This window comes from Sabethes cyaneus, chromosome 1 (assembly GCF_943734655.1).
Source record: "Sabethes cyaneus chromosome 1, idSabCyanKW18_F2, whole genome shotgun sequence".
NCBI lineage: Eukaryota > Metazoa > Arthropoda > Insecta > Diptera > Culicidae > Sabethes > Sabethes cyaneus.
Genome location: NC_071353.1, coordinates 168645091 through 168670444, shown reverse-complemented (window position 1 = coordinate 168670444; position 25354 = coordinate 168645091). Strand labels below are relative to the sequence as shown.

Here is a 25354-nt window from a genome sequence, read left to right as displayed (position 1 = left end):
ATAGTTGCCACTGCCTTATAAAGGGTTAACAAATAAAAACGAAACGAAACGTATGTCTCACCCCTCGTCAGAAAAAGTCCAACTGAAATAGAGCAACGTTGCAACACGCCCTCACTGTGATGTGATGGCAAATGACAGGGCGGCTGACAGCCGCAGTGGGTACAAACGTGCAAAACGTCAACTTTGCTGTCAGTCGTCTGTCGCTTTTTGGGTGGAGGCAGGAGGGTCGCATTTCACCAGCCAGAATAGGTGGGTGCATGGACGAGAAAAGTGTTGGGCGAAGAACGGTTTTCATTTCGAGTGCGCGATGTGCGTATAATTTTTTAGCAAGAGAGCTGTCGCTGCTGCTGCTACTGCTGCTGCCGCTGCCTCTACTGCTGTGTTCTTATTAAATTAAAACACTCCGCGGATTGGGGAATCTACAGCAGTGACAATCAGGTGTAAATTTTCCCGAGAATCGAGGATTTTCCAGCCGGAATTTGTGACGTTCCAACCTGCAGTGTGTTTTCACGGTTCTCCGTCGAATCCGAGTTAGGCCTTATAGCCTGGTTTTTGCGGTATAGAATGTGACCTTTATGGCAATTGGTTTGGCGGACTGCAGACGAAGACGAAAGAGAAAAGTGAAAATTTTTGTGCATTCTCTGGTGGTACGGAAGAAAAACATTAGCAGGCGGAAACGGTGCTACTGGTCTGGAACCGGGCGGTGATTAGTCATCGTCTCGCTGCCCGGACAGACGGGGGACCATTGTGAAAATTTCGAAAAAAGGCAAAGGAATTTGCCTTCTTTGCTTGTTGTCGCGGCGTTATTGATTGGTTCCTGCCTGCTGCTTGTCTGCCTGGGAAAGTGCCATGGCTGCTTTGCAGGAGTACGGTTTTCTTTCCGGAGCGGATGATCAGAATGTAAGTTAAAGTTTACATCAGGTGACTACCCGGGAAAGCTTGAGAAGTTGCTGAAATGTGAGAAAAGTATGCGAAGCTTGAAGAAAATCAGTGCCACGGTGACTCAGTGCTGACTCCTTCCTGTGGATAGTTAACCGACGTGGATGGGACGAATTTAAAAGTCATGTTTTTCAGAAGAAACGAATTGTGGAACCAGTTACGGATGGGTAGGCCACCAGCAGACCCATTTCAGCACTGGCCGTGAAACTAAGTCGAGCACGGCGGTTCTCGATTAGCTGCGGGGTGTTAATTGATTCGAATTAATTATGAGAGTTGCACTGCAACAATCCAGGCCGCAGGCCGATCGAAGTGTGACTTTTAGGTAGAAATTTTGTTTTCATTGCCGTAAGCGCTCTCGGCGGCACCGTTATCAGCCAGCACTGACGACGCTGACGGCGACCAGCTTTTGATTGCGGTGGTAAAAAAAAGAAACGCCGACATACAAATTTTCGTTCCTCGGATTTTCCTTTGTTTGCCAATTAAGGATACACCTTTGACATTTAACGCAAGGCTTCCAAACCAAACCACCTGGGACTGGGAGTGACATAGGGTGGGGTGCTAATTATACGTTTTACCATTAACGGACTGAATTTGTGGTTGTCTGCTGAACTCACGCCAAATGTGTGATAAGAATGAAATGATTTCGTTATCGATACCGGTGCATACGGGTTATCTTCGGTTTAACGTGAAAAAATAATAAAATGCGTGCCGAGGGACAGACTTTAGTTTGAGTGTGCTTACGAGCAAACAATTATGATTCGATTCCATAAATGTTGGAACCGGTACCGAATTAGATTACACATGAAAAGTATGACTCATCAGCAGCGCGCAATGTTGATAATAATAGATAGCTGCTTTTGGTTGCTACTGTTCTGATTGTTGGGATTGATAACTTAAGTCTTGCCTCTGTTGCAGAATGAGGATGGTGCCTGCTGCCGCTTGCGGCTAAAGGTCATTGCCGGGCATCAGCTGGCAAAAAAGGACATTTTCGGAGCCAGGTACGTCCCACCATCGCAAATTAATCGCAAATTATAACACATCTGTTCTGTTATGCAGTGACCCCTACGTTCGGATCGATTTGAACACCATCGCCGGTGACGAGAACATCGATTCGGTGTTGACGAAAACGAAGAAAAAAACGCTGAACCCCCGCTGGGATGAGGAGTTCGTTTTCCGCGTAAAACCGAACGAACACAAGCTGGTGCTGCAGGTGTTCGACGAGAATCGGCTAACGAGGGATGATTTTCTCGGTATGGTCGAGCTGAATTTGGCACAGTTGCCGAAGGAAAGCGCGGATGGTCCGCCGGTGCCGACGAAAAGTTATCCTCTGCGGCCCCGAAGGTCAGTAGGGTACGTTTGAGTTCGTTTTGTTTACCCTCGGTTCTGTTGTTTTTGGTTGGTTAATTTCCGTTATGTTTCGTTTTTCTTTTTTTTTGTGGACACTTGCCGGTGTCCGTTTTGCTAGGTTGGCTTGGAATCCCTCGACAGTATTTAAGTTTGTATAATTTGGAATTACAACATATTTAGTTCTATATTTGTTATATGCTGCAACGTTCAGAAACATAATTGACACCGATGTTAATATTGGGTAATTTTTCTGTTTTAGTGCTCGGTCCAAAGTGCGAGGTCAGTTGGATTTGTACCATGCTTATATCCAGGATCAGAATACCACCGGAGACACAGACTGGGAACTTATTGAATCGAATAACTCAATCTCTAGTGTAAGTATTCTTGATTGTTTGTTTCAACATCTTTCAGCGGTATCTATTCAATGCTTTTTAAAAATTAATCTAAATTTTGAGTTTTATATAAAAAATAGTTTATTTCAAGGATACTATTTTGGAATTAGCTCTCTAGAATGTTGTTGTTTTTACCTATATTGCAAGTGCTGTCAATTTTTGCAAGACATTGTGTTAATCATCAAAACTTAAACAATTTTAACGACAAGTTTAAAAAAACGCATTTGCTTCAAACTTAGCATGCCATGAGTTTGATAATGAAACATTTTCAGAAAACCATGTAAACACATAAGTACCAATGACTACATGATGGATTCACACTTAGCAACGCAGAAAACAACAGTAGCAGACATTTTAGACTGTCAAGCAATTTGCATTTGCACTTTTAGCCTAGTCAATACGGAGAACATTTAAAAAGTTCTTGCGAATTGTTTTACGAGAAAATCACACCCAACTGACATTCGGTGGAAAACTCTTTGAAGCCCAACGATTGCTCCGTTTGTCCCATAAATTGTTCTTCGGAACGGCAACTGAAGGAACATTCTGTGCTATGAAGGGCTCTGGGTTGAAGTCGTATTGTTTCATGCGAGACGACGGAGGCCGAATCCAATGAATTTTCGTTGTATTTTCTCTAAGCGATTAACGCCGTTCCGATAGTAGAAATCTCATAATCAGGCGTAGACTGCAGGATGCTGAGACTACAATGCAATGGACGTTGGCAAGAACACGTCGTCTTCTACATGTTTGACCTTAAATGGGTCTTGAGATTATCAGCAAAGGAGAGCCTGAATCCAAAGCAAAGCAAAGCCTGGATGCTAATTCCGTTATCGAAATTTGACCTTCTGTTTTTATACGACAGACGATTGTATAACAATTCCCGGAAAACTATTCCCCAGAAAATAAAACGCCGAAGCTTTTTTCCTAGAAAACCAAACCCCGGAAAGCACCAATAACCAGAAAACCAATGACCGGAAAGCATTAATCCCCTGAAAACTAATATCCAGAAAGTACTAATTTCCAGAATACTATTCTTCAGAAGGAACTAATCGCCAGAATACTGTTACTGTAAGTGCACCTAATTCTGCGCACCCCGCATTTCAGTAAAAACTTTCCAAATTCCGATGAATTTTGTCTTTTAACGCAAAATACGTATACCTTTAGTTCTTAATTAGAGAATATTTCAATTTTTATGTAAAATAATCAATGCGCACAATTGGGAGCAAGTTTTAACGTTCTTAGTTTTTCTGAAACTCTGGTTTTCGAATAACATTTCTTTATAAATGACTATTAATGACTATTACCAAATTCGTAAAGTAGTATCACAAACTGGTAGTATCTTATGAGTTATGGAATACAGTACCACCCCGCTAATCCGACAAATTCATGGCCGGATTATCGAATTTTGACTCGAATCCGGCGGTCAAACTAATGTCAGTGGGGTATTGAAATGTCGTGTTGTTTACATCCAGACTCTGGAAATTTCCGAAAATTTTTTCGCAAATACGTAATAAAGTTGTGTTGTACTGAGAAATGCTCAATTTATTCTATAAAATGCTTTTAAATTCTTGTTTAGCTTAGAATTGCGCAAGAACATTAATCTTTTGAGAAGAGTGATGAAAAATGGAGCTCCTGGCAAAATTGAACGCAGTTATAAGGAGCGCCATTTACCCTTTCCATTTAGTTGGAATGAGTAACATCTTGACTCAAATAAAAATCCCCAATGAAGGCAGTGTTCGGTTGAATGAAGCTAAGTACAATGCTTTTTAATTCGTCATCCGGATTAGCGGATCGTCGGATTATTGGGTGTCAGATTAGAGGTATACTGTAGAGTAATACGGGTTATTTGATTTAACTATTACAGTTGGAAAATTTAAACAGTATGTCATAGAAACCTCCCAGTTGGCTTAGAGGTATGACGCTGGCCTAATAAGCCAGTCATCGTATCTTTGAATCTCGACTGGGAGAGGCTGTTAGAGTCAATAGGATCGTAACAACTGGCCCTGGAATTGTCCTGCACTCTAACAGCTGGCTACGAAGTCTGTCGTATAAAAAAACAGAAGGTCAAATTTTGATAACGGAATGTAGCACCTAGGCTTTTGGCTTTGCTTTGTCATAGAAACCATTCACAACTTTCGGGCTAATCAATTGTTGGGTAATTATACTAAGGGGACTCAACTAAGTGATAACTGCTACTAGTCACTAGTCAGAAAACCTATAAAAACACATGCACCTAATTAGACGTGATCTCTGGGTGCTGCCCCCCCGCAGTGGCCGGCGCTTCCGACAGCGGGTCGCTAGCGAACACTCGCCTTGAATCATCTAGGAAACGTTTGCTATTAACAGGATAAAATGGGTGCCACATCTTGTAATAAGCGTCTCATTTGCGAAAAAAAGAAGTGTAATTTACTTACTCGTTACGAGTTACTCGTAGCATATTTCTGGATATTGGTTCTTTCTTGTTAATAGTTTTCTGGCAAATAGTACTTTCTGGGAATCGGTTTTCTGGAATTCAATACTTTCTGGGAATTGGTTTTCTGGAATTCAGTACTTTCTGGGCATTGGTTTTCTGCAGAAGGATTCTTTCTGGGGAAAATCCTTCGGTATTTTATTTTCTGGTGTTTAGTTTTCTAGAGAAAGTCGGACAACCCGACAGACTTCACAACCAGCTGTTAGAATACAGCAGCGGTTCCCAAATGGGGGTTCGCGAACCCCCAGGGGTTCGTCAAAACTTTAGTTCGCTGCAGAACAATATAGGGAAATCCGTCAGGGGGTACGCGAACCGAAAAAAGGTTGGGAACCGCTGGAATACAGGACAGTGCGGGGTCAGTGCTTCGATCCTATTGATTCTCACAGCCTCTCCCAGCCGAGGCTTATTAGACCAGCGTCTTACCTCGAGGCCAACTGGGAGGTTAGAGCCTGAATCCGCGTACCGTAAAATTAACATCGTTCAAATATAAGCACGAAGATGAGCGGGCCAAGATGGCTGCCTTATGGACTGCCGGACTTAGCAATAAACTCGTATAATATTGATTATTTGATTTTCGAAGCAAGACGTCGATCAGCTGTCTCAAAGCTCAGCTGTTTTCGAAGTTAGACGTCGAGTTTCTTCTTCTTCTTCTTCTTTTTCTTCAGCATTGAGCCGGGAGTTGCCATTTTGAAATCTGTGTTTCTGGTTTGAAAATCTGTAAAACTATCGAAAAAAATCTGTTACTAAATCTGTGTTACATAATTATGCTCCCATGAAGAAAAATTAGCATTTTAATGTTTTTGAACAATATGATTCATTCAATATCATCCATACGCTTTGTAAATTTTGATTGTGATGTGCAGTAATTTCGGTTTTGTAATTTTACCTCCCGATTACCTCGCCATTTCGCTTCCAGTGATAAAATTGATAAACTATTCTTCAATATGTAGCATATCTGTGTAAATCTGTGATTTTCAGAAATATCTGTCATCTGTGATCACAGATTCTGTGGTTTAAAATGACGAAAAAATCTGTTATTTTACAGAAAAATTTGTGAAAACGACAACGTTCTTTATTCAACTCGATCTTGGGCCACTCGTCGCCAATTTCCTATTCGTCTCAGAAGTCGCAAATCGCTTTCGACCTGGTCGAGACATCGTGCACGTTGGGCCCCCTGTTCCTGGTACCGGTGGGGTTGCTGAAGAGGACTATTTTCGTCGCACTGTCGTCCGGAATCCTTACAACGTGTCCGGCCCACCGTAGCCTGCAAACTTTTGCTAAATGTACGACGGGAGTCTCCCCAAGCAGTGCCTGTAGCTCGTGTTTCATACGCCTCCGCCACTCTCCGCTTTCAGTTTGTACTCCGCCAAAGATCGTCCGCAACACTTTCCGCTTGAACGCGGCAAGGGCGCCTATGACCTCCGTGAGCAGCGTCACGGCTTCAAGTCCATAAATAACTGCCGGTCTAATAAGGGTTTTGTACATTGTTAGCTTCGTGCGGCGGCGTATGCTTCCTGATCGTAGCGTTTTACGAACGGCAAAGTAGGCCCGAATTCCCGCTTGGATGCGCCGCTGGATCTCCTAACTAGTGTGGTTGTCCGCGGTCACCAGCGATCCCAAATACACGAACTCCTCTACCACTTCTAGTTCGTCGCCGTGAACGGTTACCGTCCGTGGGAGACGCGCGTTTGTTTCCTTTGAGCCTCTTCCTTTCATGTATTTGGTCTTCGACGCATTTATTTTGAGCCCAATTCTCCTAGACTCCGCTTTCAGTCTGGCGTAGATTGTCTCCGCCGTCGAAAAGTTCCTGGCTTTGATATCGAAGTCATCTGCAAAGCCTAGATGTTGGCTACTCTTGGTAAAAATCGTGCCTCTCGTTTCGATGCCCGCTCTTCGGATCACCCCCTCAAGAGCGATGTTGAACAGCATGCAGGATAAACCGTCACCTTGTCTCAACCCTCGCCGCGTCTCGAAGGGACTCGAGAGTGTCCCAGAGATGCGGACGAAACACATCACTCGATCCAATGTAGCTCTGATCAGTTGCGTCAGTTTGTCCGGAGAACCGTATTCGTGCATTATCTGCCATAGCTTGTCTCGATCAACTGTATCGTATGCTGCTTTGAAATCAATAAAGATGTGATGCGTGGGCACGTTGTACTCCCGACATTTCTGCAAGATCTGTCGGATAGTAAAAATTTGGTCCGTAGTTGCATGAGCCCCCATGAAACCCGCCTGATAATTCCCTACGAAACCTTGTGCTATCGGTGACAGCCGGCGTAACAGGATCTGGGAGAGTACCTTGTAGGCGGCGTTTACCAGCGTAATACCACGATACTTGCAGCAGTCTAGCCGATCACCCTTTTTTTTAGATGGGACAAACAACTCCTTCCATCCATTCCTCCGGTAGCTTTTCCTCCTCTCAAATCCTCGAAATAACCCAGTATAGAGCCTTTGATAGCGTTTCTCCGTCATGTTTATGAAGCTCTGCCGGTTGGCAGTCCTTCCCAGCGGCTTTATTGGTCTTCAGCAGCCCGATTTCTCGTTTGACTACTTGGAGATCAGGTGCTAGGACATTACTATCTTCCATGGGCGCCCCTAGGTTAATTTCCGTTCCGCCTCCTTCTACGACTCCGCCATTGAGGTGTGCATCGAAGAACTGCTTCCATCTGTCGACCACCTCGCGCTCGTTTGTGATTAGATTCCCTCCGTCGTCCCTTCCGAGTTTGGTTCACTTTCTCATAAAACTTGCGCGTGTCATTAGCTCGGAATAGTTGTTCTAATTCTTCACGATCTCTGTCCTCCTTTGGCGCTTTTTCCTCCTCAGGATCGTGGTCAACTGGTTCCTAGCTCGTCAGTATTTGGCCAGGTTCTCTCTAGTGGCAATACTTAGATAATTTTTCCAAGCAGTTTTTTTCCCTCCACCGCTTGTTGGCATTTCCCATCAAACGAATCATTTTGTGTACTCCGAGGCTCAATACCTAGTGCCGGGGTAGCGGCCTCTCCGATGGCCGAGCGTATTATGCCCCAACCGTCTTCGAGGTTTGAAGCACCTAACTCCTCGGAAGAAGGTAGTGCCTCGTTCAGTACTCGCGTGTAGTTCTCTATGCCCTCTATGAGAACGTGGTCAATTTGATTCATTGTACGTTGGTCAGGTGATCTTCAGGTGGCTTTGTGGATATCCTTGCGCGGGAAAAAGGTGCTTCGGATCACTAGGCCTCGGGAAGCTGCGAAGTTTATACATCGTTGGCCGTTATCGTTTGTTTCGGTGTGCAGGCTATGGGGTCCTACCACGCACCGGTCTATACATTTCTTCCCTACCGACTTGGGCGTTCATATTCTCGATGACGATATTGATCGCCTTCCAATCTATCACGCGAACCTGCATTCCGCCCAGCACTACAAAGCCCGTTCCCAGTTCGTTGGTAGGGCCACCGGTAAAACTGGGCCTTTCCGCCACGGATCTTCCATACCTTCTCTCCTTTGCGACAGATTTCCTGTAGAGCTACGATGCCGAGTTTGCGAGGTTCCAGCTGTTCAATCAGCACCCGCTCGCAACCTGCGAAATTTAGCGATCTGCAGTTCCAAGTCCCGAGTCTATATTCGTCGTCCTTATTTCGTCGCCTAGGTCGATGCCGAATATTCCGCTCCGAATATGCTTGAATGTTGTTAGTTTAAGTTTAATTTAGGTGTGTAGCCGTACTGGGGCAAGACTACCGAGTCTCGTGATGGGGCTGCCATCTTATAGTGCCGGGACTCACTATACCTCCTTCCCGGTTAGTATACGACCTTAGTTTCCACCGGGGTTGGTTACCCGATCTCCGCTAAGGTTGCTCGTATTCCGCCTGGTACTACGAGGAGGTCGGGATCGGAGTTGCTGGATAAGCGGCTAACGACCACTATGGGGTCTATATTCCGCATTATCCAACCATATACCAGGCGACGTCGAGTTTGGCAATTGCAATTTCAGAAGCAGCAGAGAGGTCGGAGTAGATTGCATCCGTTTGGAAACGCCTTGACATGTTATCCGTAGCATAATTATTACACGAAAAAAGATTTACCATGCTTGATCGATGTTTCATGATTCCATATCGAGGATCGGCGATGAATTATGTTCAATGGTAGAAAACTGATGTCATCAAAACTAGTTTTTCGAATAGCTTGGATTCCACTCACAAAGCAGCCTCGATAATTATCGATGTATTTTATCATTTTTCTTGTAAACCAGAAACATGAACACCGTTTTTCATAACGAGAAAAATTGAAAAGATTAAGAAGAGCAAGCAAACTTGCGTTGTATTTCTTGAGAGGAATAGCGGATGTCTCATCCGATCCAACGGAGGTAGAGTCTTCCCATGGGAGAAATCCTCAGCCGCACGAACCTGTCCGATTGGCGCGTTGGACACAGACGAAACTGAACGAAATGGACAGACTTACAGAAGTCTGTCCATTTTGTTCAGTTTCGTCTGACAAAAAGAGGCGAACTGGCCGCAGCGAACTGCATTGACCAATACGAAATAAGAGCTCCGGGCGCAGTTTCATGACATGGTTATGCAGGACAATCTGGTCGACGTTCATCGGTTTTCTAATGGAATGTGTTAGTGAGGACGGTGGCTTACGTATGCAGATTTGTGCTCAACTGCCGAAGGCGAATGAAAGGCGATCCGATCGAAATGTTGAAGGCAATGAAGAGCCAGGCGAAGTCGTTGAAGTTGGGGAGGTGGTTAGACGAATTGAAAACCATGATGAAGAATCGAAAACGTCCTACGAGCGTCCCACTGTACAAGTTAACGCCACTGGTCGACGAAAACGACGTGATTCGGATGGAAGAGCGTTCGGAGAAAACCAAATTTTTATCATTCGATCTACGCCTTCCGGTGATTCTATCGAGAGAGCACCATGTGACGGAGTTGATCATGTAGCACTGCCACGAGCGTTTCGGGTACGGTTATCGAGAGACGGTTAAAACGAGATTCGGCTGCGGTTCTACATTCCGAAGGTCGGTACGGTGGTGATGTACAAAGTATCGAATGCGTGTCAGTGGTGTAAAGTTTACCATTATCGAAAGGAGCAAGCAAGACGCTGACTGGGAAGATAAATGATATGAACAGCGACTGCAGCTGCCTCCCACAATGGGTAGGGTATGGGAGCGGTCGGTCAAATCGGTTAAGGAGGCGTTGGAAGCATCGAACGATGGGAAACGGTTGACAGATGAAATTCTGCATGCGTTGGCAACGACTGCTGATCAAGGCTCAGTACTTTTCGGTATAAAAACCTCTTAGCCAGGAAAAATTCCAGAAGGCCGAGACCGTTCTGCGGAAACAAGCGCAGCTTAACGGTTTAAAGTTAAAGCATAACGAGTTCCAGCAGCATCTACAAGCTAACACCGCTTAGATCAGAACAGAATTCTACGGATGGGCGGTCGAATGGAGGCGTCTACCGACGTGCCGTTCGCTAAGAGATTTCCCAGCATCCTACCCCGAAAGCGTGGGCTGACGGGAAAACTAATTCAACTTTACCACGAGAACTTCGGACACGCGAAACGGGAGACCGTGGTAAATAAGCTTCAGCAGCGGCTCTGAATTCCGAACAACGGAAGTGCAATTTCCAAGGTATCAGTAACTCAGCGGATGAGTCCGGTTCCGATTCAGCGAGTGACGCCCTATTTTCGCACACATTAAGCGCGATGGGTATAGGCTATTTGGGTCCCATCGAAGTGATCGTCTGCCGAAAAAAGATAAAAAGGTGGGTCGCAATTTTCATCTGCCTAACCACACGCGCGGTACATCTTGAAGTCGTCCTTTGTACCCAGTCTTGCATGATGACCATCCAAAGGTGCCACAAGGCGCTTGGGGCACCGACATTGCTCTTTCCGGAAAATGCCACGTGCTTCCGCTGCCCCCCAGTTGGCCTCGAGGTACAACGGTGGTCTAGTAAGCAAGTCTAGCAAGCAAGCAATCCTATGTTCGAATCTCGGTTGGAAGATTGCTAGAGTCAATAGAATCGCAGCATTAGCTTCGCGATTATCCTGTACTGTAACAGTTGGTTGAGAAGTTCGTCGGATAAGAACAGAAGGTTAAGTTTTGAAAATGGAATGTAGCACCTAGGCTTTGCTTTGCCTTTTGCCAAGTACTTCCGTGGTGCCGCCAACGAGCTGCAGAAAATCCACTACAAATGTGCGGAAGTTCCAGGCAGCGGCTATACAACATGGCATTTCAATCCGCCAGTCTAGCCGCACATGGGTGGAATATGGGAGCGGGTGGTGCGGTCGGTGAAGGAAAATTGGACGTTGGACGATGGATGAACCCTAACGAACGAACTGCTGCTGAAGGTCCTAGTGCAGTCGGAACATGCAATTAATTTTCGGCCATTGACATACATGCCGCAGGAGTCAGCCAATGAAGAAGCGATTACGCCGAACCATTTCCCTCGGGGAACAGTTGCGGCCAACTAGACTTGGGAGAGATGGACCACGGAATATCTGCCAAGCATCAAAAAGCGGACGAAGTGGTTTAAAGACCAGAAGTGGTTGAAGGTGAACGATCCGGTGTTCGTCGTCAATGGGAAGAACCAGAAGTGCTGGACCAGGGGCATCGCATCAGGCAAGCGAACGTCCGAATGGTCAAAAGAGTACTTGGCGATGCTCGAGGTAGATGCCGGTAAATCCAGGCCTTCCGGAGGACCCACTGGATGTTTTGGGCTGGGGTATGTTAGGAATACTGTGCAGCTCGACGGTATGAGCGCCGACGATAGAATAACTTAAACGCTTTCGACCGGCAGCCGCTTGACAGCGGGAAAGAATCAAAACTAAAATCATCATCAACTTTTATCCACAATCCACTCACGTTTTTGTAAAAAAAACTAACGGGTGTCTTTCCTACAAGCCTGTGAGTGGGAAGGATCGGCCGCTAGATGAAGAATACAATTCAGATAGTGCAAGTAACCTCTTAAACGCAGAATCAGGGCGACTGTAATGAGCGCAGGCTTCATGGGGTCCTGGTAGAGATAATTTCATTATTTTTGGTCACTATCCCCTATTCTAAAGTACGAAGAAGCTCATGAACTCTTTCGTTTCGACTCGGATTAATCCTTTCAAATAATTTATTACATTGCAGAGTTCGAATACCGCCAGCGGCAGTGGCAATGCAGTTGACGCGCTACCTTCCGGTTGGGAAGAGCGACAGGATGCCAATGGGCGCACCTACTTCGTGAATCATCTCGCTCGTTCGACGCAATGGGAGCGTCCTACTGCCGCGTAAGTATCCATAGCAGAGCTTCCAATTTTTTCGACAGCTGCTTAACAACAACACTTTTATCTGATTCTAGTTTGACTCAATCATCACAGGACAACGACATGGCGGCCGCCTTTCAAAGACGCGTTCATATCAGCGTGGACGATAACATTACGGTAACTATCCTACTGCGAGGGGGTTTACAACTGACTATCATGGTATGGTAACAACAGGCCTAAAAAAACAGGACTACGGGACAAAAATCTATCCACCCACACAAGAACACACTAACACCACCGATCCTCCAGCGCCGGATCGGCAGTTGGCGCATGACAATAGTTTTCCCCCCAAGTCTCATTTTGTGCATCTTTTCGTTTTTGTTCTATTTTTTTAACGCATGCCTACCATTTGAAATCGCGTGTTTCCGTTCTATTGGATGCTTTTATCTTAAAACTTCTTTAACACACAAATAAGCAGGATCACGATAATCCAAGCCTTAACTACGAATCGATTGATTTGCCCAAAGAGGATGAAGGTGAGGACGACAGCAACGGTGGGGAACAGACCACCGACGACGACCAGGCTTGGTTTTGCCGTAGCCAAACAATCGATTCCCAGTCCTCGCCGGTTGTCGAAACCGAAGATGAAGAAGAAGGAGACGATGAAGAGGAACGGTTGACTCCGGTCGAAGCTACGCTCGGCACTCGACTGCGACCGGAAGATTTGGTCGATGTGCTGTACCTAGACCTGGAGACCAACGACCAAGAGGTGGTTCCACGAACCAGTGTGCGTTTGCCGTTGATTGTTTTAATGTTTGCAAACTTTCGATTGTTTTTAGACACCTTTATTCTTTAGTTTAGTTTAGTTTCGTAGCTTGGAATTTGTTTCGGTTTGTTAAATGTTTTGCACTTCTTTTTGTGCTTCTTTCTGTGAAATGATAACAAAACAGGCCAGTACTGTGAGTCTCTCGTCGGAGCAGGCAGCGGCTCGGTTGGATAATTCGTCGGTGAACAGTTCCGTATCTTCGCTGCTGGCGGTGAGCTCAAACAATGGTATTGACGAAGGGTCGGTAGTGCTTCGTTCCGATTCACTGCAGTCCCTTCCGACTATTCGGGTCAGTTCGCCGCCCCATCTGCCGGCCGCTCTGGTGCGCAGCCCAACGCGGGTTGCTTCGATGGCACACCCGACCGCATCCGGCGTCAGTCGAAGGTTTGTTCTTCCTCGTTCGGTCGACTGCCAGTGTGGGTGTTCAAATAATGATTTTGGGTTTTTTGAAATTTTGAAGAAGAAGGCTCCCGACGGCGCTTCCGCCGCTTTTGCCGCGCCAACCGACCGTTGAGCTCAGTTCGGATCAGGAGGAGGATCCTCCATCGCCGCGAGACATTCCGGAGCTGCTGAATGACGAGGAACAAGTACCCGGTGGAGAGGTAAAGTGTTGGTTGTTTTATACGTGCTATTCGGTTACTGCTGTTACTTCCGTTGCTGCTGCTGCTCCTATACTGCTGCTGTTCCCCGTGTCCCCATGTGTGTGCGTTTGTTAGTGGGTAGTCGTCGTTTTATTTCCCATGCGGGTATCGCTATCGTAGAGCCTGTTGGTGGTGGAATGTTTCTAATTCGTTGCACATTCAAGTTGACTAACCAGAGGTTTGTTTCTTTGTTTTTTCGTCCACCACAGGACCCGGACCACGCAGTGCAGAATCGAGTTTTGCAGCATTTGAACGAGGCTAGCCGACGTTCTTCGAGTCGTTCGTCAATCGGTAGTGACGGCAGTGCTCGGGGACCGACGTCCGTCGGCAGTGGAGGTCCACCGGCTGCGGACGATGAAGCCGATGGCGGTGGAGGTGTAAGTGCAAGAAGACGATCGTCGACGAATAATAATAATGACCCTGGGGATGATCGTTCGTCAACGCGGTCCTCCACATCGAATGAAAATGATTCGTCCAGTAGTAGTCCAGCCGGTGCTGAAGCGGTTCTGCCGACGGGATGGTCCATGCAGTTGGCCCCGAACGGTAGAGTGTTCTTCATCGATCACAATGAAAAGAAGACGTCCTGGGTGGATCCACGAACCGGACGGGCGAGTCCGATGCCAAACGCGTGGAACAACTCGTCCGGTAGTGATGCCAGACGGCCCGAGGAAGGTTTGGCACCGCTGCCCGAAGGTTGGGAGGAACGGGTTCATACCGACGGGAGGATTTTCTTTATCGATCACAGTATGATGGCTTGCGTCGTTTGATTTATTATACAATTTTTGATTTCTTGTTTTGCATATTGTTTCAGATACTAGGACCACACAATGGGAGGATCCACGTTTGTCGATGCCAAACGTTGCCGGTCAGGTGGTTCCCTATTCCAGAGATTACAAGCGGAAGTACGAGTACCTTAAGGGACAGTTGCGGAAACCGGTAAGTTTATGGTTGAATGATCGGTAAATTCTCGAAAGTGAGACTTTTGCGAAGCAAATGGAGGCATGGAAGGTGCTCTACCTAAATTAAGTTAAGCAAATGGAGGCATGGAAGGTGCTCTACCTAAATTAAGCTAAGCAAATGGAGGCACGGAGTGCGTTGTTAGAACTGCAAATGTGCTGGAAAAGCAACAGGGCTCTTGAAAAAGGCACTGAATGTTACTGGAATACAGTCTCTGTACTTATCAGGGATAACTTGGTTTATAAAAGTAGTCTCCCTGATCGGAGACGCAAATCAGATCTTCTTGGACTTAAGCGCGGACCAGACTGTCGCCGTTCGTGACTAAACATCTTTCAAAGTTTTTACCGTGACAGCTTTGCCTTTATTCTAGCACTTCCTTGGGAGGTTTGAAACGACAACTAATACAATATCTCCAACGGAAATCGATTTTACAGGACTAAATCACTGCTTGACGAAAATATGAGTTAACGGTCTGTCGTTCATTAAGTTTTTGATCCCGACCATCAGATTCCTGAGGACTTCATTGGTACACAATCGCTTCGGTTTAATTTCTTCGACTGCTAAAATTAAAAAAAGAAGAAAACTTATCCAATTTAATTTTACTATGTATCAACACATTGGTCTGAATCGGTATTAGAAAGTTGATTGTTCCACTTCACGTCTGATGCGTCAAATATTGACACGTCTATCTCGTCAAGTAGTAAAATGAATGGTGCGTAATGTCAGCCGACAGACAACAGTGGAGAGGACGGTGCAACTATATCAAAAATATTCTGGGAGGTTGGTAAATATTATCTAAGAGTCTAAGAGTCTACCATTCGTATTGACAATATGATTAATCTGACTCAAGCCGTTGGCAAATATTGGGTCTGTTAAGTGAAACTCAATTTCAGTTGAGGCATTCGAAGGAATTTACCCGCTAAATCATCGTCCACTTCTTACTTACTTACTTAGTTGGCTTGCCATCCTAAGACATAGCCTGTTGAAAAAAGTTTTTCCAACTTATTCGGTTGTTAGCTACCGCTCTCCTCGCTCCACCTGGTCTAACCATCTTGCTCGCTGCGCCCCTGGCCGTCTTGTTCCTACCGGATGTGAAGCGAATGCCATCTTTGCAGGGTAGTTGTCCGTCATTCTTGCAACATGCCCTGCCCACCGTATTTGTTCAGCTTTAGCCACCTTTTGAATACTGAGTTCGCCATAGAGCCGTGCGAGTTCATGGCTCATCCTCCGTCTCCATACTCCATTCGGAAATGATCGGTTTGGGCACGGAAAATAATTGACATCCAAAAACCTTCGTTTTGAATTTTTAGACTTTCTGCGGAAACGCTGTGATACATTGGAGATCTGTTGTTCGGCTTTGCGTAGAAAACATTGTTTGACACCGTGTAGAAGGAGTACTTTAAAGCCAGTAGCGACAAAAGGAAACTAAGCTTTTTATGCTAATGCTGCTGCTACTCCTCTATCTTGTGCAAAGTGTTCCAATGATCATTCAGTGTGAGCCCTTTAAAGCAAGGGACGTACCAGCCCGTCGAAAACTCGCACTTTCTTCAAGGTTATGCTACAACGCAGTACAAACAGCTATTGGCAGTTCGGAACCGTGCACATTTCTACATGCTGCCAACGGTAGTTCCCTATATCAAGGGAGTGAAACGCATGTGTCAAACACCTTGGTCTGAAGCAGATTAACGCAAATGTGGTTGTTACCCAGATGCCGCTGAGTCGATCAAAAAGCACACTTTTTGTAAAAGCGCTCTGAATACATTGGTTGCCTGAGGAACGTGTTTTCACATTCGTAGTATATTTTCGAGAAGATGGCCGCATCAGCTGCTGTCGGATACTGCGCGATTGTTCAAATCGTTGGATGGTTTGCAATGGCGTAGATAGGAAATTTCCCTGGGAGGGGCCTAAGGAGTGCCTCTGAAAAAAATTTTCACTATGAAAATACCGATCTGCCAGTAACTATATAAATATAATGTTCTTAGCATAAATATTTTATATTGCCGAGTCGTCCCGTTTTTGACGCATTTATTTTTAGCCCAGTTCTAGACTCCGCTTTCAGTCTAGCGTAGATTGCCTTCGCTGTCGCAAAGTTCCTGGTTATATCAAAGTCATCTGCAAACTTTGCAGTGCAAAGCCTACGAGTTGGCCTCCCTTAGTGAAAATTGTGCTGCTTACTCCGATGACCGCTCGTTGGATTACCCCCTCAAGAGCGATGTTGAACAGCATGCGGCATAAGCCGTTATCTTGTTTCAATCCTCGTCGCGTCTTCAAGGGACTCGAGAGTGTCACATGAGACAAATCACTCGATCCAATGTAGTTCTGCCCAGTCGCGTCAGTTTATCCGGAAAACCGTGTTTGTGTATTATATGCCATAGCTAATCTCGACTGTATCGAATGCTGCTTCGAAATCAATAAAGATATAATGCGTGATGCACGTTGTACTTTCGAAATTTTTGCAAGATATTTCGGAAGGTAAAAATATGGTTCGCAATTGCGCGAGTCCTCATGAAGCCTGCCTGGTAATTCCCGGCGAAACCATATACTATCGTTGACAGCCGGCGTAACAGGGTCTGGGAGAGTATCCTGTAGGCGGCGTTTACCAGCGTTATGCCGCGATAGTTGCAGCAGTCGTGCCTATCAATCTTTTTGTAGATGGAATAAACCACTCCTTCCATCCATTCCTCTGGTAGCTTCTCCTACCAAAGCTTGAAAATAACCTAGTGTAGAACCTTTGTCAGCGTTTGTCGGCCATGTTTGTAAAGCTCTGCCAGTTGACGGTCTTTACCAGCGACTTGCTTGGTCTTCAGCAACCCGTTTGCTCGTTTGATTTCATGTAGATCAGGTGCTGGGACATTACTATCTTCCATGGGCACTCCTAGGTTAACTTCCGTTCCGCCTTCTTCTGTAACTTCGCCATTAAGGTGTTCATCAAAGAACAGCTTTCATCTGTCGACCATGTGGTACTCGTTTGTGATTAGAATCCCTCCCTCGTCAAAACTTTGTAACAAACGCCTAGCTCAGCAGCACTCTTTCTATCAGGGCCGGCTCGCTCAACACTGCTTGCGGAAACTAACGACCTTTATACTTACGTGTATACCAGACAAAAGTTGGCTCAACAAGACAAACAAACCTTTAGTTTCTCTTCTCAATAATAACTCTAATGGTAACATAACTTATTTATTGTAGGGATCTATAAATTGGGGAAAGGGATAGGGTTATGTTGCGGCCGTGCAGGATACGGTGAAGCTCATTCCGGTTTCTTGCGGGTCATAAAGAGGCTGACTTACTCTCATTTCTGTTCTTCAACGGGAACGTGTTTTGGTGGATGCCATCGACGTAATCCTCGACGAATTTGTTCAGTTCCTTTGATCACGTGGGCGAAGGTTCTATTCCTGGTGCTCGGATGCGGAGAGGAAACTCATCGGTTTCGGCGTTGGTAAGCTTTAGCCTTCGAAAATTCCGTTTCTTCCTGGCAACACACCCGTGTGACGAGGACGATATCGGAAAGGGGCTCGCCGGTCACTAGCACCCTTCGACAGTCCGGCGTATAGGCAACAGATGAAACTTACGGACGATTTCTGTCCGCTAATGCTTTCAGGGTCTTCTTCCGGTGTCGAGTGAGGTTATCGAAGAAACTGGATGCCACTACGGTCTAAAACAGACGATGTGCCGGTAAATGCACGTGGTACGCAACAACGATCGTACTTTACTGGTTCCGGAGCACTATTTCCTGGCGATTAGTTGGCTGGGCGTCGTGAGGGTATCTCGATAACTGCAGCAACTATGGGCCGAAATGCGTGGTGCAGATACTTGGTCCCGTAGGAAACGTCGAACCCACAATTCTGCCTCAGTTCCGGGAACTTTCCAGTTCGCTGGTTTGCGAACCTTTTAATACCGGATACGAAGCCGAAATTCCAATCAAAACTTGCACACGCGGAACACTTCAAAATGTGCAACAACTAAAGTGGCTTCTGTTTCACACAGCCAACTGCCATCCGTTTTCGATTCCCCTTTTCTTTCGCGTTTTTCAACCAGACAGAGATCAAATTTCGCACTCCTTCGTTTTGTAAAACTGCGTATGGTTGGTTGTATCGTAGAGCGACTCTATTGTCATCGGTATAACACCGCTAACAACTTAAGGCAACTTGAACAGGTGCAAATTCTCACGTGGATGTCAAACTTTCACGATCGTATTGAACTGCACGGCTTCTCAGACACTTTTGGGGAAGCTTGCACCGCAGTTGTGTATATGCGATTAGTCGAGGAAGATGGTCGTATTCAGGTCGGCTTAATTGCAGCTAAAACAAATATAGCCCCGTCCTATGTCTCGGCTTGAACTTAACGCAGCGGAAATTTTTTGCAAAGCTGATGAAACCGGTGACCGAATCGCTCGATCGTTTTCAAGCTCAGTAGTATGCTTAGACCGATTCGACAATAGTTCTTGAACGGCTTAGCAACTATTCCCTTAAATGCAACATGTATGTGGCGATAAGAGCATCCATGATTCTGCACATATTACCACGATGGCACTGGGACCATATGTCCACACACGAAAATCCTGCAGATTGTGCTATCCGATCATCCGCTTTGGTGGTCTGGACTGCTTTGGTAAGCAACGGAATATGTTTGTTAATTCACCTTTCAGGTACCAGTTACGAGATCGACAAGCGCATACTCGAACGCTAGTCTGCTTTAAATGTGGCATGTCGGCAACTAGCATATGTTAATCGTTTCATAACAATTATTAAAACAGTGAAGTATGCAATGCACGCTTTCCGGCACGTTCACACCATCAGAACTACACGAAGCGTAATACATTTATGAAGAGATTGATAGCTTGATAGTAGCGAGGTTTCTTCAAAATCGAAGATCAGCGACATGCTTCTATAACCAGACAGTGATGGAAGCATGGGAACCATGGGCAGCCGACTCGACCATTCTGCATTAAGCACTCCGTAATTGTAGCTAAAGGACATCAGATCACTACCTAGTGATGGTAAGAATACGTCAAAAACTATCTGTTGTAAACAACATACGATACCGGCGCCCACCACGGTATAATCTAGCGCGACTGAAGCAACCGGAGGTCGCCGAAAACTACGCGTTATCTCTCGAAACCGCGCCGCCGGAAGAGGGTGAGCTGGATGAAGCCCCTCTTGAGGACTGTTGGAATGCCGTGAAAACAGCCATTAACAGCGTAGCGGAGAACGTCCTAGGCCGTGTGGCACCGAATCGACGTAACGAATGGTTTGACGAGGAATGCCAGCAGATATTGGCTGAGAAGAACGCAGCGCGGGTACAAATGCTGCGTAGAGCCACCCGTCAGAATGTGGAGCGATACAAACAGAAGCGGAGGCAGCAAACCCGACTCTTCAAGGAGAAGAAGCGCCACCAAGAGGAGAAGGAGTGCGAAGAACTCGAACAGGTGTACCGCTTTTACGACACACGGAAGTTCTATCAGAGACTCAGCGGATCTCGCAAAGGCTTCGTGCCGCGGGCCGAAATGTGCAGAGATAAAGTTGGAGATATCTCGACTGACGACCATGCGGTCATCGAAAGGTGGAAGCAACACTACGAGCAACACCTGAATGGCGTGCAGGCGGAAGACCATGATAGCGGAGGAAGTGACGACATTGGTGTAGTAAGCAACGAAAATGTGCCACCCCCATCGATAAGAAGAAGTTAAAGTAACCATCCAGCGACTGAAGAACAACAAAGCAGCGGAAAAGAATGGCATTGAAGCGGAACTTATTAAAATGGGCCCGGACAAGTTGGCCGGCTGTCTGCATCAACTGATTGTCAAGATATGGGATACGGAACGACTACCGGAGGAGTGGAAAGACGGGGTTATCTGCCCTAACTACAAGAAAGGTGATAACCTGGATTGTGAGAACCACCGAGCAATCACTATCCTGAATGCCGCCTACAAAGTGCTGTCCCAAGTCATCTTTCATCGACTATCGCCAATAGCCAATAGATTTGTGGGAAGATACCAGGCCGGCTTCATGGAGGGTCGGTCTACAACGGACCAAATCTTCATCCTGCGGCAGATCCTCCAGAAGTGCCGCGAATTCCGAGTCCCCACGCACCACCTGTTCATCGATTTCAAAGCCGCATATGATAGCGTAAACCGACAAGAGCTATGAAAAATTTTGGACGAAAACGGCTTTCCGGGTAAGCTTACTAGACTTCTCATGGCTACGATGGATGGGATCCAGTGTTGTGTGAGAATCTCGGGTGGATTGTCGGACCCATTCAAATCTCGCAGGGGACTTCGACAAGGAGATGGTCTCTCCTGCCTGCTATTCAACATTGCGCTTGAAGGTGTTATAAGACGAGCGGCGATCGAAATGCGGGGCACGATTTTCAATAAATCCAGTCAATTTATCTGCTTTGCTGACAACGTGGATGCTGTCGGCCGAACATTTGAGGCGGTGGAAGATCAGTACACCAGACTAAAACGCGAAGCAGTGAAGATTGGATTGAAGATAAATACGTCTAAAGCGAAGTATATGCTGGCGGACGGGACCGAGCGCGACAGGGCACGCTGGGATGAGTTCGAGGTAGTCGACGAGTTCGTATACCTTGGCTCATTGGCAACAGAGGACAACAATACCAGCCGTGAGATTAAAAGACATATTATCAGCGGAAGTCGGGCCTACTACGGACTCCACAAACATTTGCGGTCGAACAATTTGAGCCCCCGTACAAAGTGTACACTGTGCAAAACACTAATTAGACCGGTTGTCCTCTACGGGCACGAAACGTGGACACTGCTAGAAGAGGACCAACGAGCACTCGGAGTTTTCGAACGGCGGGTGCTAAGAACCATCTTCGGCGGAGTGCTAGAGAACGGTGTATGGAGGCGCAGAATGAACCACGAGCTCGCACGTCTCTACGACGAATCCAGTATTCAGAAAGTGGTTAAAGCGGGACGGATACGTTGGGCAGGATATGTTGCTAGAATGCCGGACAACTATCCTGCAAAAATGGTTTTCGCATCAACTCCGGTAGGAACAAGACGAAGAGAGGCACAGCGAGCGAGGTGGCAAGACCAGGTGGAGCGAGATCTGGCGAGCACTGGGTGCCCGCGGAACTGGAGATCAGTTGCCATGGACCGAAACAGATGGAGATATTATACTGCGCAGGCCTTGCCGTAAGATGTTAGGCCAATTAAGTAAGTAGACATCGCGTCACACGACTATTAATACAAGAACTACACATTCAGAACTGCCATGCCGGTAAATCGCTATTGACTGTAGTTGGTGGTGCACTTAGAAGCAGCAGGAGATCTAACGGCAGCTATGTCCTTTTGAGCGTTAAAACGGATGTTTGCAACGAGATCTGGTCTGCTAATGGTACCAACCTGGTGGCAGCTGATCGGTAACTAAAGGAAACTTACATAGCCTTGATGTCACCCAGCAAGCGCTTTTGTTAGTAACCTTGGTATGCAGTGGAAATTTATTTCGTCGTCGTCGTCCCCATCAAGGCGGTATTTGGGAAGCGGCGGTGAAAAGTGCCAAGGGCTTACTTCGGTCAATCGTTGGGAATGAAGGGATGGCTTTCGAGGACCTGACCACTGCGTTTTGTCAGATAGAGGCTTACTTGAATTGCAGGCCTCTTTACCCGATTTCATTATCACCCGATAACTGCAAGGCGCTCACTCTAGGGCACTTCCGCCTGGGATAACCGTTAAACCTATTGCCCAAGCCAGATGTCTCGCGAGTTCAAATGAATCGACTTGATCATTGGGAGAAGGTCCAACGGTGCACCATTGAGTTCTGGAACAGATGGTGAAAGGAATACTTGGCAACGCTGCAGTCCAGGGGCAAGTGGCGAACCAGAAAGGAGGTGAAAAGCGTCAACGTGTCGCCTTCGTCTTGGGAGTTGGTCAGAGTGTCTGTAGTGCATCCGGATCAACAGAGGTCAGTCCGCATTGTCACGCTACTTCGATGCAAGACTGAGTATCAAGAGTCCAGCAAGAGTCCGGTTGTGTTCTCTTTCAGATTGAGGTGCTAATGCGCGTAACCAGTCTATCAACTAACGATATCTATATATACTAGCAAAAAGCAAAATTTCAAATCTTTTACTTCCAGCGAATAAGTCGAATTCTCTGGTGTCAGTGATTAGTCCATGTTCCATTACCTTCTCATTTTCCGGTTCGTCTGCTGCAACAGTGACTGAGTCGAGTCGAGTTGCTCGACATGACCTACATAATAGGGCTCATAACCTATATTATAAATCTCGAGACATCCTGTTTCTTCTTTGTCACCGAAAAGCAACATTGGTAAAAACATTTTTTTTTCGTTAAAGGCCAACGTTCCGAACAAGATCGAGATTAAAATCCGTCGTGCGTCCATCCTGGAGGATTCCTACCGGATCATCAACAGCATCACGAAGGTCGATCTGCTGAAGACGAAACTGTGGATCGAGTTCGAGGGTGAAGCCGGGCTGGACTATGGCGGCCTGGCCCGCGAGTGGTTCTACCTGCTGTCGAAGGAGATGTTCAATCCGTACTACGGGCTGTTTGAGTACTCGGCCATGGATAATTATACGCTGCAAATCAATCCCTTCAGTGGGCTGTGCAATGAGGATCATTTGCATTACTTTAAGTTTATCGGGCGGGTCGCCGGGATGGCGGTCTATCATGGTAAGCTGCTGGATGCGTTCTTTATTCGGCCGTTCTACAAGATGATGCTGCAGAAACCGATCGATTTGAAAGACATGGAGTCGGTTGATATGGAGTACTACAATTCGTTGCTGTGGATTAAAGAGAATGATCCGAGTGAGTTGATGTTGACGTTCTGCGTCGATGAGGAAACTTTCGGCTACACAAGTCAGCGGGAGTTGAAGCCGAACGGAGCGGACATCGAAGTGACGAACGAAAACAAAGACGAATATATTAAGTTGGTGATTGAGTGGCGTTTCGTTGCCCGTGTCAAGGATCAGATGCAAGCCTTTCTGGATGGTTTCGGTCAGATTGTTCCGCTGAACTTGCTGAAGATTTTTGACGAAAACGAGTTGGAACTGCTGATGTGTGGCATTCAGAGTATCGATGTGAAGGACTGGAAGCGAAACACGCTCTACAAGGGTGACTACTTTGCAAATCATGTGATCATTCAGTGGTTCTGGCGAGCGGTGCTATCGTTTTCGAACGAGATGCGAGCCCGACTGCTGCAGTTCGTAACCGGCACCAGTCGGGTGCCGATGAATGGTTTTAAAGAGCTGTACGGCTCCAATGGACCGCAGATGTTTACGATCGAAAAGTGGGGAACGCCGGAAAACTATCCCCGGGCGCATACTTGGTAAGTGTTTTTTTACAATTTATTGGTTACAAACATAATCTAATTGAAATATCATTTTTAAACAGTTTCAACCGGTTGGACTTACCTCCGTACGAGAGCTACTTAGCACTCAAGGATCGGCTGATCAAAGCCATTGAAGGTAGCCAAGGATTCGCTGGTGTAGATTAGACGAAAATCCCTCCCCTTAATTGAAGCATGTAAATATTGACAAAACCACTTGACCACCGCGCGGCGAGTGGACTCAAGCTACTGCTACCGCAGCTTCCGTTTTTTCGCCCCACGCCCCCTTACCTTCCTCTTCCTTCGCTACTTAGTAACGAAACATGACAATCCTGTGCCAACGCCGAGGGTACATTGCAAGAATCCAACAGAAGAATAGAAGTTTACTTCTCTACCTGCCAAATCTATTCGATTATTTCGTTTGAGTTGAGGAGTCACGTACTCGGGTAAGTCAATCTTTCCCTTTCCATTGTAATTGTATCATAGGAATATTCTAGCAGCTAAAGAACCTATAAACCAATTCTAGAAATCGATCGTGTTTAGAAAAGTAGCAAAAATTGTTAAAAACTGTTTTTTCTCTCCGCCACACATAATCATATGCCTTAGCTGAAAACAAAAAGAGCTCTAATATTTATACTACAAAACAAAAAAACAACGTTTTGGGCGTTACTGCAAACAAAAAAAAGTTGCCCGTTTAAAATCAAAATCAGTCGACCTGTTGTGCAGTTGTGTCCCTCTCCCAAAAAAATTTGCTCGGTTATTTGTTTTTCGCTTTGTACGTGCTACTAAAGAAACACTCCAACCTTGTCGACTCGTGTGTGATCTTTTTCGTTGTCGGTCGACGCCGTCGTCCTAATGTCGTAGAGTAGAGACAGAGACAGAGAGAGAGAGGTAGTCCGCAAAATGTACTTTATTCCACTTTAGTCAGACCCACGGAAAAATCACCGAAATGGAATTTGACACAGTTCCAACAGTCGGTCGCATCCGTGGCCGGCTATTACCGGCCTGGCTGTCACTGCTCTAGTGGTGTTATGTGTTGTAAAATGTAGAGATTAATACAGGAAAGGGAAGAGAGGAACTTCGTCGCCAATGTGATGGAAGTAAAAAAAGAGAAAAAAAAAAACAAGGAAAACACGGGAGAATTGCGTTTGCGAATGCGCACTAGCGCTCAGAGTTGAAAATCAAAGAAAAGAATTATTGCATAGTTAAATATTTTCAAAGTATTTTTAATTCTTATTAGATAAGAATGTAA

The 25354-nt window shown here is 46.1% G+C and overlaps 1 protein-coding gene across 4 annotated transcripts; it reads left to right on the top strand.

The window, feature by feature from the left end:
- The first annotated feature begins 282 nt into the window (after positions 1-282).
- LOC128732945 (E3 ubiquitin-protein ligase Nedd-4-like) lies at positions 283-25354 on the top strand. 4 transcript variants are annotated; one of them, XM_053826424.1, is made up of 13 exons: positions 283-900; positions 1855-1937; positions 1996-2289; positions 2405-2434; positions 2546-2660; positions 12258-12397; positions 12469-12550; positions 13324-13583; positions 13660-13801; positions 14050-14584; positions 14652-14776; positions 23111-24102; positions 24168-25354. In XM_053826424.1, the coding sequence occupies exons 1-13, from the start codon at positions 850-852 to the stop codon at positions 24268-24270; spliced, it is 2952 nt and encodes a 983-aa protein (XP_053682399.1). In that variant the 5' UTR covers positions 283-849; the 3' UTR covers positions 24271-25354. The 4 variants fall into 4 exon arrangements, with proteins under 4 accessions (XP_053682399.1, XP_053682401.1, XP_053682400.1 ...); XM_053826426.1 differs by lacking the exon at positions 2405-2434 and having other exon boundaries at positions 1996-2280; XM_053826425.1 differs by lacking the exon at positions 2405-2434.